Below are 12,849 nucleotides of genomic sequence, written 5' to 3' on the forward strand. Positions count from 1 at the left end.
AATTACTGAAGAATCAACAATTCTTACTTTTACGGTATTTGAAGTATTATAATTTATGCCTTAGAATTCTTTTTATACCCTTGAACAAGACACAGAAATCATTCCTTGTTACTCTACAGGTCTCTCTTGGGGTCTATTTTAAGAAGACTATAGCCAACCTCTCTAAGTTTTAAAGTTGGAAGTAATCGTGTCGCAAAAGCAGAAACTCAAAAACTTTTGAGTATAAAAATGTAGAGTCTAGAGCTCTAATTGTTTTTTTAAAAAAGCACAATCTAAGTAATTATGTACTTCATCTATAACTTTACTGTGCTATGCAGAAATCATAGTAGGCAGTGGACAGGACAGGCCCAGAGATGAACTCCATCCTGCCTAAAGCCGGCCTGACTGCTACCCATTTCAATGGGCCTGCAGGCATTTTGGTCCCCTAAGAATCAATAAAACACCTCTCACCATCTATGGACATATTTCCCAGTTTTCTAAGACTACACTTTTGGTTTCATTTTCTAATTTTCCAGCTGTTTCTATTTGACTTCCATAAAATTTAGAAAACGTGTCGGTAGTTTGAGTGGTTTGCTCTTAAGAACACCCCTTCTCCTGTCCTCCCTGTAGTTCTTTCTCACCAGTGCCCTGCCAGTGACCCTGGGGGATGGTATCTACAAAATGATGTCCAAGTTCCCACTACTTTGGATCTGGGAGAGGCATTTAACCTTCCTACTATATTTATAAAACAATGAGAAGTTGATGAGGAGCATTTTTTTCCCTGTATCATGAATAGGTTTAATTATTTTTTGAGGGAGTATGATATGAATTTTACTTTTGACATTTCCTGATTATGCTAGAACAATTCACATGACATTTGACTTATTTGTTAAATTATTTACTATATATTGATTATAGTCAGCATAAATGTTTTCATAGCTGGCTTACCCTTGCGATGCTTATCATCTGTTGTTCTGAGTCTCTTTGAATAATGATTTTTTTTGCGGCTATAGAAATAACGAATGGGTACTGACAGAAGGAAAACCTGCTCAACAAGTGAAAACAGAAAAAGCAAAATGGTGTATTTTTAGCAAAATTATACTAAGGGAATCTAAGGTACCGCTTCCAACAATATTAAATCATTACTTTCGTACTGTGTTTTACCATTCACAAAATGATTTTATGTGCATCATTTCTTTGAATCCCACAGCCTTGTGACCTATACATCATTATCTGATGTGCAGTGGCTTTATTCCCTAGAGGAAGCTACATCCAATGTTCTGAAATATGTGCTGACAGCTTACAGTGTTTATACCAATAATCTCAGTTTATGCAGCCACTTGTACATCATTACCTGGGCAAAATATGGCCAACATCAGAAACAGGAGGCAGGAGTGCTGATGAAGGATTAGGACAGAAAATCATGTGCAGAAATTAATATAAGAATGCATTACTCTGTGAGTATGCATATGCATCAGAAATGCTTATACATCAGAAACGAGGAAATCTAGCAAGAACTATGGTAGGAAAAGTAACACATTTAAGAGTAATAAAAGAAAAGAAAAAGCGCTGCTTTAGCACTGTTATTTAATGATGCAGTAATATGAAATGGTATGTATTTGTAAACACACATGATCAAAAGTTATGAAAATAACTTCTTTCCTGGGTCAGAGCTCACTCTGTTATATAAAAGAGCCATAAAGCACACAGATAAAATGCATTCAGAGAGAATTAGTAAGGCAGCAATGACCCTTCGGGAGCTAGACTCCCACAGAAGTGGCTGCAATGAATCCATCAGCCGTAGTTGGAACACATCCAAGGACAGTTGATCAGCACGTGTGTGACCACTGGTCACACTGTGATGCAGGCATTAGGAGAAAAAGGAGATGGAATGACCTGAAAATGAAATGGTTTTCCTCTTGGAATGAAACTGTTAGAAGTAAGAAAATTGTTCAGTATTAATGTGTAATAATTTTGAATCACAAAGTGCTAACTGAAAATTTGGAAACAAAAAGAAGTGCAACGAACTTAGTAGGATAATGCTGGTCTAATTGTGTACTTTAAAATAGTGTTCTTAGCCCTTCTCTAGTCACAGCACATAGACAAATGATACTATGTGTATGACACACTGAGATAAACACAAGAGACTAGCCTTGGCCAGACAGTGACTTGCCCTGGGGCTCTGATCCCCTTCTAGGTCCCAAGGGCTGAAGGGATCATAGGATCAAACCTCTATAACTCATTCTTGGTATACCAATGTTACCATACAGTGTTTAGAGGAGCTTTGCATTAAAAGATGTCACTGAAATATGCACAGTAACTCTTGGCATTGTATTGTAGATTTGTCTAAAACATTACAAATACATTACAGTGGGACAAAAAATATCTTTGTAGAATAAACTCTGTCAAGAAAAAAATCCATCATACTGGCCACGGTCCCCCAGAAACGGAATTCTTACTCAGTTCAGGTGTGGAATGAAATATATCCAGGATTCTAGTCTATACTACTACTACTACTAAGTCACTTCAGTCATGTCCAACTCTGTGCGACCCCAGAGACGGCAGCCCACTAGGCTCCCCCGTCCCTGGGATTCTCCAGGAAAGAACACTGGAGTGGGTTGCCATTTCCTTCTCCAATGCATGAAAGTGAAAAGTGAAAGTGAAGTCGCTCAGTTGTATCCGACCCTCAGCGACCCCACGGACTGCAGCCTTCTAGGCTCCTCCGTCCATGGGATTTTCCAGGCAAGAGTACTGGAGTGGGGTGCCATTGCCTTCTCCAATTCTAGTCTATGTTTTAGGTCAATTCTGGTGGAAAGGGTTCCTGGAAGCTTGAACCCATTCTGGGGTTTTGGGTTACTTACATCCATATCATATCTCTCAGTCTCTCTTAGAATAATGCATTCTATAGGACATCTCAGAGTCTAGGAATAAATTATGTCTGGGATAGTCTTTCTGGTTTAATCCAAACTGTGACTATAAGGTGCAGGGTCATGAAGAATTTGGCCAAGTGTTTTTGAAAATCTATTACACTAATGTAACAAACCATTTCTGGTGACGCCCTCTCTCTGTCCCATCCATTCTTTTAATGCTATGTATAAAGAACAAACACTTCATCTACAGGAAAAGGGAGAAAAGGAGTGAATTCACGTGTGTATGTGCACACATGTGTGATCACTGTGTGAGATCAGGCACCAGCATACCATGGTCCATGGGACCAACATGGCCTACAACCCAGGCTCGTGAGTAAAGCTCTGGAACACAGACACATCCCTTCAGTTACATATTTTCTAAGGCTGTTCTGTGCTATAATGGCAGACCAGAGACTGCATAGCCCAAAGAGCCAGACACATTTATAATCCTGTACTTTCCAGAAAACGTTTGTTGACCTCCGTGTTGGGTGATGGCACACAGAATAAGAAAATTTATAAGAAACTGCATACTAAGAACTTTTCCCTTCTTAAAAAGATGTAACTAACCAAACAAAAGTCAATATATTAACATAAAACATAGATTCAGATGAAATAGAAAAAGATGATGCTTTAGGAAATATAATGATATAATGATTTCAAGGCTGGATATCTAAAATACACTTAAAAGTTTATATGTTAAGGTATGTGTACATGTAAATTTACTTACACACACTTAAAAGCCAGTCATTATTTTGAATAGTATTTTATTCAGGTGAATACTCAAATGAACTTTTGATCATACCTGTGAGAGTTTCCAAAGCTCTGCCAGGTGTGGTATTCTTCCATGAGGTCAATGTGATCCAATGTAGAATTATAGAAATCAGTATAAGGAATAAGGGGAGGGTGAACCAAATTGTTCGCAGTATCTGTAAAGATAAATTCTAACATAATGATCTTTCCCAATACGTACATGATTCACTCTAGTAGGAAGAATATTTTAATGCCCACCGGAAAGCCTCTATCTAGAAATTCCTCTTTTCAGCAATTGTAGTGCTGAATGAAGAAGGTAGCTTTAAAATTAAGGTCAAAATGCAGCCGATAATTACTTGCTTTAAAAGAGAACCTGAATGGTGAGGATTATAACGGCATAGTAAAGGGAGTAAGCGAATGGCACACTCAGGAGTGGATATAAGTTCGTGTATTCTTAGGAACCACTACTTAGGAGGCCATATGCGGTTGGCAGCCATAAAACAGAATTCTGCTCCATAAAGTGCATAAACCTTTCTCACGCTTATACATTAATTGTGAAATCCATTAGCAAAATAGAAAATACTGTACTACGACTCTCCTCCTCAAAGGAATGATTGAAGATGTACATCATGCCTCTATAGTATTTTGAAATCCTTATATTTAATAAAAGCAAAGTAAAGATGATTGAATAATAAAACCTACTAAGTAAAGCCAATACTTTAGATGCTGATGGGATCCACCACGAACACTTTGATATAGGTGGAAATTCTTCAGGTTTTGCAGGAAACAGGCGTAAAGAAATAAACTGCAGCAATCTCTCTACCAATGGTTTGAACCTCTTCTGGGATAATCTGGTAAAGATTTTGAAATAATTCCAATCAAAATTCACATTTTCTATCTTGGCAATATATTTGTTACAGATCAAAGTTTATCCTTTATGCATAAAACTTTAGACTATTTCCCCAAATTCTATTTCTTTAATTGCCCCATTTAAAAAGATGCAAAATTTTACCTCAAATATCATTTCTTAATTAAATAAGAAATAAACACCAAGATTACTACAAGGTTAGCATTAAGCATTTCGCTTTTAAGGCTTTTAGTATTCAGTCACTCCTCATTCATAGACTCTGTATTTGCAAATTCACCCATTTCCTACTATTTAATTCTAAACCCCAAATAAATAATTGTGGCGCTTTTGTGGTCATTTCATAGCAGTGCAAAGAGTGACCAAAAACAGGAGTTGCTTATGCTGAGGATGATTAAGGTGACGCTCGGCCTCCTTGTTTTAGCTCTCATACTGCAAATAAGTATTCTTTATGCAATCTACTCGGGTCATGGTTTTCAAATTCTTATGCTTTTCATTTGTGATTTTGCCCCTAACTCTAGTGCTAGTTCTAAAGTTCTGACTAGTGTTCCTAAGAAGGATGTGATGTGCCTTACGGAGAAGGTACTTGTGTCCAATAAACTTTGCTCAGACATGATTTATGATGCTGTTGGCGGTGTGTTAGCTGCTCAGTTGTGTCTGACTCTTTTTGTGACCCCATGGACTGTAGCCTGCCAGGCTCCTTGGTCCACGGAATTTTCCAGGCAAGAATACTGGAGTGGGTTGCCGTTCTCTTCTAGAGGGGATCTTCCCAACCCAGGGATTGAATCTGGGTCTCCTGCATTGCAGGCAGATTCTCCACCTTTTGTTGGCTGTGAGTTGAATGTTAGTAAAATAATGATTTTATCAAATAAGGTGTCTTTAAAATGAAACACAGATAAAGTAAGGCTATGTACTGATATGCTGATGGAAACGTTGTGAGCAAAGGCTTGTAGGAATCTAACCCTTCTGAGTGGGAATAATAGTTCATTATTCACCAATTCAGTACTCACAGTAGCTTTATAGAACGTAACTATTGCTAATAATGAGAAATGATTGTATTTAACATTAATTTTGGGACGATTTAGCTTCTTTAGCTTGTATTAGTCATAGGGAAAAGTAATTGTTAATGTAAGTACAGTACTGTGAAAAAAATACTGTACTTTCATAAATTGATGGCTAATATGTCCAACGATAGGAATGTGCTGTGCAAAATACAAAAGCAGTGGACAGAAATCTCAACAACATCTGGTACAAGCAAAATGGTTACTCACACACAAAACAGAGCTTTAATGTATCCTCTCTGTAGTACTAAATAAAACACTTGTAATTGGCTTCTGAAGCACTGCGTCATTTCTAAAGACCTGAAAACATTTAACGTCATTATAAAATCAAAAGTTCTTAATATCATAGAGTAATTTACTTTTTAAACCAGTGAGCTAGGAAATGGTGGTCAGCTTCCACTAAGCTGGCTGTCTGTCGTAGCAAGTGGGCATAGATGACATACGTAGATGTGTTATTAAATTGAGGATTCTGAAAAAGATATTGAAGATAATTGTGTTAAAATTGTGTTAACATGTAAAAGGAAAGACACTAAGCTTAATGAGCTAAGTGGCAAATTCAGAAAACTAAATTTGAGATTATGAAATACTAGGTGAAATCCTTTAAAATAAGAATCTATTTGTTTCATTATTTAATTAGCAGAGACTTGGATTTCCACAATGGTCCAGTGGCTTTGAATTAAGAAAGATTTAGGTCTGAGGGCTAATTCTACCACTTACTACTATATGTCCTTAAGAATGTTCCTTAAACTTTGATGCTCAACTTCTTCATCTAGAAAATGGGAATGATAATCTCTATCTTGGAGACTGTTTTGAGTATTAAAAAAAAACTATAACACAAAGCACCTAGCTCACTGCCTAGTATAAATGGAGGGAATCACTCCTTTCCAATTAAGCAAAAACCTGGTTCTCTCTTGATTTAAAAAAAAGGGGAGGGACAGAGAATGCTAGAAAAATAAAAGCTGGTAACGAAACTTTTGCAATGTGAAAGGAATCACCTAACAGCTCCTGAGAACTTTTAAACGTTAAAGGAGAGCTTGTAAACCAAGCACAAACTCTAGTTACATCTCCAAAATCTAAAACTCACAACGTACATTTCAGAACTTGATGGTAAAAATGAGTATTACTGAACAATAAACTGAAATTGCAAAAAAGAAAAGAGCACCACGTTTTTCAAAACCATCCTGACTTATGGTCAGGATGGTTCAAAATGAGGTAGTGACCCCAGCCGATAATCTCATTTAAGTGATAGCTCTTATGCATAGAGTTTACTGAGGATCAAATACTCTCTCCTAAAAATCTCAGCTTCATGTTGTCACTTTCTAGCTTTTACTATCTTCACATATATTTCCCTTATTGTTTTTTTTCCAGTTTTGTCTTTCTCTTCTTACCTTTTTACCTCCCCTTCCTCTCCTTACATCTCTCAACTGCCTTTTATCTGTTTCCCCCTATTTCCCCCCACTTTTTCTTCTTTTTCTTTTTTCCTCTCTTCTCCTCCTTCTACCCATATCTTCCATATTTTTTTATTGGACATAATATTAAATTAAACATTATATCTTATTTAACATAATTTTTCTTATCTTTAAATGAGATAATAATCTATACAACCATCTTCGGTAAACTGTGAAGAATAATACAAATATAGTATGCTAACTATGGGAATACCATACTTCTCAAAAAATTATAAAAGTTAAAATTACTTTTCATTTGTTTGGACCTTATTTATTTATTTATATCAATGAATCTGTATCTCTTGAGAGGAAAAAGTTCATCATCTTTGCTTTAGCAAACATAAACAACCACTTTGATTTTTCCATTAGAATTCTAGCTTAAATATTTATTGAAAAGTTAGAAACCTACTAACTGGGAAACAAAAAAGAGTTCTGAAGCCCCCTTAAAAACCTAGTTACAAGAAAGGAAGTTGACTCGAGGGGGAAGAAGAGCTTCTATTCTCTTTGTTCCAGAATTCAACAGCAGGAAGGCAAGAGCTAAATTAAAATATTAATTCTGGAGATCATTTAGCTTCCCACTGTTTGTTATAGCTTCAATTCTCTGATTAAAAGTAATTATAATCTAAAAAGTATCAGAAACGCTGCTCAAAATAATACTTAGTAGTGGACGTCTTTTTACTTACACGTGTACAGACTGAAATCTGAATGATACAATTTCAACTAAGTTCTTGCTTTCTTACCTGTAAAAGTATAAAATATGCTCTAAGATCATCTTTTGTTCGTGGACTGAAAAAGAAAGAAGTGTAACTGATGAGAGATGCTTAATCTTACACCATCTAATAAAAATTATCAATGTTTCTGTGGGAATTAACTTGATAAAAGCTAAAACCTAGACTTAAATCTGAAAACATAAAAGTAAATCACTGCCTAAAGTGTACTAGATGCCCTTTATAAATGTAAAGCCACATCATCTGACATATAAATAAATGTGTATTAAATTTTGAAATTTATATGTATGTATGTACATTATATATATATAATTTTAAAATTAGTAGTAATATTCCTCTATGGAAGAATTATCTGACTGAATAATGATTTAAATTATTTGGGTTTAAATAAAATCTCAACTATTTCTTTCTATAGTAGTCTATATAATTTTCAGATTATTTTCTCAATGGGACTATTGTTTTATTTTAGAAATTATATTTGAAAATATTTTAATAAGATCAAAGCAATTCATAAACATTAAAATTCCTGGTGATGAGAGTCCTGTTTTTTTTTTTTTTCCGTTTTATAGCTGTACCATTAAAATGTCCATCTTCCTGTCCTATGCACCAGTATTTTAGTACAGTGTACAGCTTTGGGCACAGAAATGGTGGTTAAGATCATAGGCTCTTTTGCCAGACAGCCTGGGTTCTAATTATGACTAAGGCACTTATTGTGTTAACCTAGGCAGTTTACTTCTCTGTAAATTAATTTCCTCAAGTGTGAAGTGAAAATAATCCTATTACCTATTTCACAGGATTGCAGTGAAGATTCAATATGAGAAACACATGCAAAATCATTTGAAAGGTGATTAGCCCATAGTAAACAGTCAATAAGCTATACATCTTGTTGTTGTTACTATAAGTCCAAAATAAAACACAATTTTGGGGGTAGAGACCACATGATTCTTTCATAAGTAAGTTGCATCAAATTATTTTAATGTCTCAGGTACACATTTGAGGAGCAGGGGTTAGAAAGCTGTGGGAGCATGCTCAGAGGGGACTAAGGTCCTGCAGTTTCAAACCACTGGACTTCCTCACTCTCCTAAGCATTCTTTGGACATTCTAATTTTTCCTCTTCATCTCCAATGAGGCATTATATATTCAACCAGAAACATAAAATTCAAGGAAAATGCAAAAGTATTACTAGAACGATAAACTAGGAAAATATTAAGATAAAAATCACATGCAAAATATAATATGATTTCAATTGTTTTAAAAAGACAACTAGAAAAAAACTGCACAGTTACATTTTTACTTTTTTAATACTATTCTGCCTTTTCTCAATGTTCTATAAAACCCATAAATTTCTTTGAAAATTGGAACAATGTTAAAATATATACGGTATATTTAACATATTTAAGAACTGTGGTTTGGTATTTTCAAACCAGGCTTAATATAAACATTTAAATTATAAATTAACGGCATTGCTTGGCTTTAACAGCAGCTATTATTTAAATTGTTATTTAAGTAATATCAATTTAAATATGTACTTTTAAAACTGTATTTTTGTGTTCTGCATATTCCAAACACTATCAATTACACTGTCCATTCTTTATATAACAATTCAATATTTAGTTCCAGAAAAAAGTATTTTAGTGGCTAAATTTATGTTTGCTTATATTAGAAATAAGGAAATGTCTACTCTGCTACCTGGAAGCCCAAGTATATATTTAATGCTCATATTATTTCATTCTAGGTTACTGACTTAACCACTCATCCTATTTTTGTAAAGCACATATATCTCTACACAACAAATTTTATATAGTTTTAAAGAATTCACAGATCCTCTGAGGCTTACATGTGGATCTTCCTAATAAGTCATAAGTCTCGGGTTAAAAAGCTTTGTTATAAATGGTTTACAATTTCATTCTATGTTTTTACTGTATCAACTAAAATCTTTTCTGAGTAAAACACACACATATATATTAAAGTTGGATGAGGTGAACAGATTAACCATCTATACTGATGAGCTACAACTACAATATTGGTCACAATTACCCTTTCCATTCTTGTAACAGGCTGTTAATGATTCCCTTTAATACTGTCTTCTGAATGTCTTGAGGCTGTAGGCAAAAGAAAATCATGAAATAATTACAATTAGATATTTAGGTGACTTTTATATGTTACTTATATTTACAGATGTTTCAGTGGTTAAAAGTGGACTTGATGACCGATTACTGCCATTTATGGTGGTCTCAGTTTCACTTCTGAGAGATTACAATGAAAATGTTCCCTGGGATGTGCACTGTACAACCTGCACAAACACACGTGGTGGTTGTTTGATGATTACCATCAGTTTTATGTAACAGTGAAAAACAGAAAAAGAAAAATAATTTCACCGTCTCTGGATCAACAAGACTAAATCATCAACACAAACTGAAGAATAGCATGTTTAACAATATAAAATGATGGCATACATTTTATACATATTTATATGTTATAATTAGCAGTGAAGTCCACAGTTCATTATAAAGTACAACCAAATTATGTTAAAAAAAGATAAGAAATTTTTCTTACAGAATTCGAAAAACTTTTTAATTAAAAAAATATAAGAATTAAAAAATAACCTAACTTTCTGAGAATTTCAACCAAATTTACCAAAAAAGTTTCTTATGTAATTATGTTACAAGGTGAGTTTTACAACATTTCTGTGGCTGATTTCAAAGTACAGTATAGACTCAAACAATTGTATGATTTGCATGTGTTCATAAATGATACTTACAGTATTAAGTAAGGCATCATATACAGCATTCACAAATTTAGCATTAATCCCAGAGTCTTCAATAGTATTAAAAGAGGCAGAAGCATCTTTCTGAAAATTCAATTAAAGAACTAAGTGTATATAACACTTTAAGAACTATTCTAAGTAACATCTGAATCATAACTATTCCTTCATAATTTGTAATATTCTTAGTATGATGATATAAAAGAAATGTTACGGCTAAATTGCTACAAAGGAAAATAAATACACAAGGATTATTTTAATAATTTCTTTTCCAAAAACTTAAAGAATGGAGTCAAACGTTGTTGTTATTTGCTAAGTCATGTTTGACTCTGTGATCCCATGGACTGCAGCACGCCCGGCTTCCCTGTTCTCTGCTGTCTCCTGGGGTTTGCTCAAATTCAGGTCCATAGCGTCAGTGAGGTTATCTAACCATCTCAAGTATTACATTAGTACAAATAAAAACAATTTTTAAGATATCACTTAAGTAATTATTGTGATACCTATAATTTCAGAATTAATACATATTTATATTTGCTTAAGTAGCTGCTTAAGCCAATACTGGGTAGAAAAAGAGGTAAATTCAGTGTCTTTTTGGGGGGAAAATTTAAAAAGTGAAAAATGTGCTTTACGTGTTATTACCTTAAATGCAGCACTTAGTTCTGGAAAAGAATCAAATGTTGTAAGATAAAAATCATATACTGTTTTCCAATCTCCTGATGACTTAGCTTTTTCTACATCTTCCCTAAAATAAAAGCATTTATTAGCCACAACAGATAAAAACATTATTCAGATAATACAGCACTGATTCTTTACAGATAAATGTTACCCAACATGTAACTTGAAATAATGAAGCTGAATATAGGAATGTGTTCCAGTTAATGTAAATACGTAGTTTCTGAATTTATAATTCTTAATTGGATTAAGATACTAATCCAGCTTCAATTTTCCCATTTATTTGCTTTTTTAAAAGTTCACTTTTGGGCTTCCCTGGTGGTCCACGGGTTGTGAATCCACCTTGCAATGCAGGGGATGCCAGTTAGACTCCTGGTCTGGGAGGATCCCACGTGCCACGGAACAACTAAGCCCAAGCACCACAACCACTGAGGCCGTGTGCCTAGAGCCTGGGCTCTGCAACAAGGTGCGCCACTGCAATAAGGAGCCCATGCACCACAACCAGGAAGCAGCCCCCACTTGCCTCACTAGAGAAAGTCCATGCACAACAGCAAAGACCCAGTGCAGGCAAAATAAAGACACAAATCGTTTTTAAAAGTTCGTTTTGACATGCTCCTTATCATGATCTCTCTTTCCTTTCCAGCCAAATTCCTTGACAGATTTTGTTTACATTCTGTCCCTACTTTCTCTTTCTCACTTAGTCCTTTGAGTATCCATTTGGTTTTTATTATTAGGTTGGTGCAAAAAGTAAATGTGGTTTTGCATTGTTGAACTTTGCCCTTTGATATGGGAATACACTCTTAAATAAATGTGGTTATGTTATGATACATCATTTTAATGCACATTTCTTGCTTTATTTTTTTTGCAAATGACTTATTACTAGCTGTTTATTTTATATTTTAGACTACAGAAATGATGTTAGACAAAAAGCTAATTTGAGCAATTTTCGTATTCGAGTTCAAAATGGGTCATAAAGCAGTGGAGACAATTAACAACATCAACAACACATTTGGCCCAGGAACTGCTAACCAATGTACAGTGCAGTGGTGATTCAAGAAGTTTTGCAAAGGAAATGAGAGCCTTCAAGATGAGAAGCATAGTGGCTGGTCATGGGAAGTTAACTATGACCAACTGAGAGCCATTATTGAAGCTGTTCTTCTTATAACTACATGAGAAGTTGCCAAAAAACTCAACGTTGACCATTCTAAGGGCATTCGGCATTTGAAGCAAACTGGAAAGGTGAAAAAGCTCAATAAATGGATGCCTCATGAGCTGACTGCAAATCAAAAAAGCCATCGTTTTGAAGTGTCATCTTCTCTTATTCTACGCAACCACCCATCTCTTGATTGGATTGTGACCTGTGACGAAAGGTGGACGTTATACAACAACTGGCAGTGACCAGCTCAATGGCTGGACAGAGAAGATGCTCCAAAGCACTTCCCAAAGCCAAACTTGCACCAGAAAAGGACCAAAGTCACTGTTTGGTGGCCTCCTGCCTGTCTGATCCACTACAGCTTTTGGAATCCCAGCGAAATCATGACATCTGAGAAGTCTGCTGAGCAAATCGATGAGATGCACTGAAAACTGCCACATCTGCAGCTGGTACTGGTCAACAGAAGGGATCCAATTCTCCACGACAACCCCCGACCACACAGCACACAGCAAATGTTTCA

The 12,849-nt window shown here is 35.1% G+C and overlaps 1 protein-coding gene across 1 annotated transcript in view; it reads right to left on the minus strand.

Moving 5' to 3' along the window:
• HECTD2 (HECT domain E3 ubiquitin protein ligase 2) overlaps positions 1 to 12,849 on the minus strand; it is a 71,748-nt gene that overhangs the window by 19,449 nt on the left and 39,450 nt on the right. The window contains exons 4-11 of the mRNA XM_018041486.1: positions 11,144 to 11,246; positions 10,502 to 10,591; positions 9,778 to 9,842; positions 7,753 to 7,798; positions 5,924 to 6,033; positions 4,341 to 4,489; positions 3,691 to 3,814; positions 928 to 1,024 (exon numbers count right to left, since the gene is read on the minus strand). Of these exons, the coding sequence (XP_017896975.1) occupies positions 928 to 1,024; positions 3,691 to 3,814; positions 4,341 to 4,489; positions 5,924 to 6,033; positions 7,753 to 7,798; positions 9,778 to 9,842; positions 10,502 to 10,591; positions 11,144 to 11,246 (784 nt within the window). The remainder of the gene's footprint in view (positions 1 to 927; positions 1,025 to 3,690; positions 3,815 to 4,340; positions 4,490 to 5,923; positions 6,034 to 7,752; positions 7,799 to 9,777; positions 9,843 to 10,501; positions 10,592 to 11,143; positions 11,247 to 12,849) is intronic.

The sequence above is a fragment of the Capra hircus genome, chromosome 26 (genome assembly GCF_001704415.2).
Source record: "Capra hircus breed San Clemente chromosome 26, ASM170441v1, whole genome shotgun sequence".
NCBI lineage: Eukaryota > Metazoa > Chordata > Mammalia > Artiodactyla > Bovidae > Capra > Capra hircus.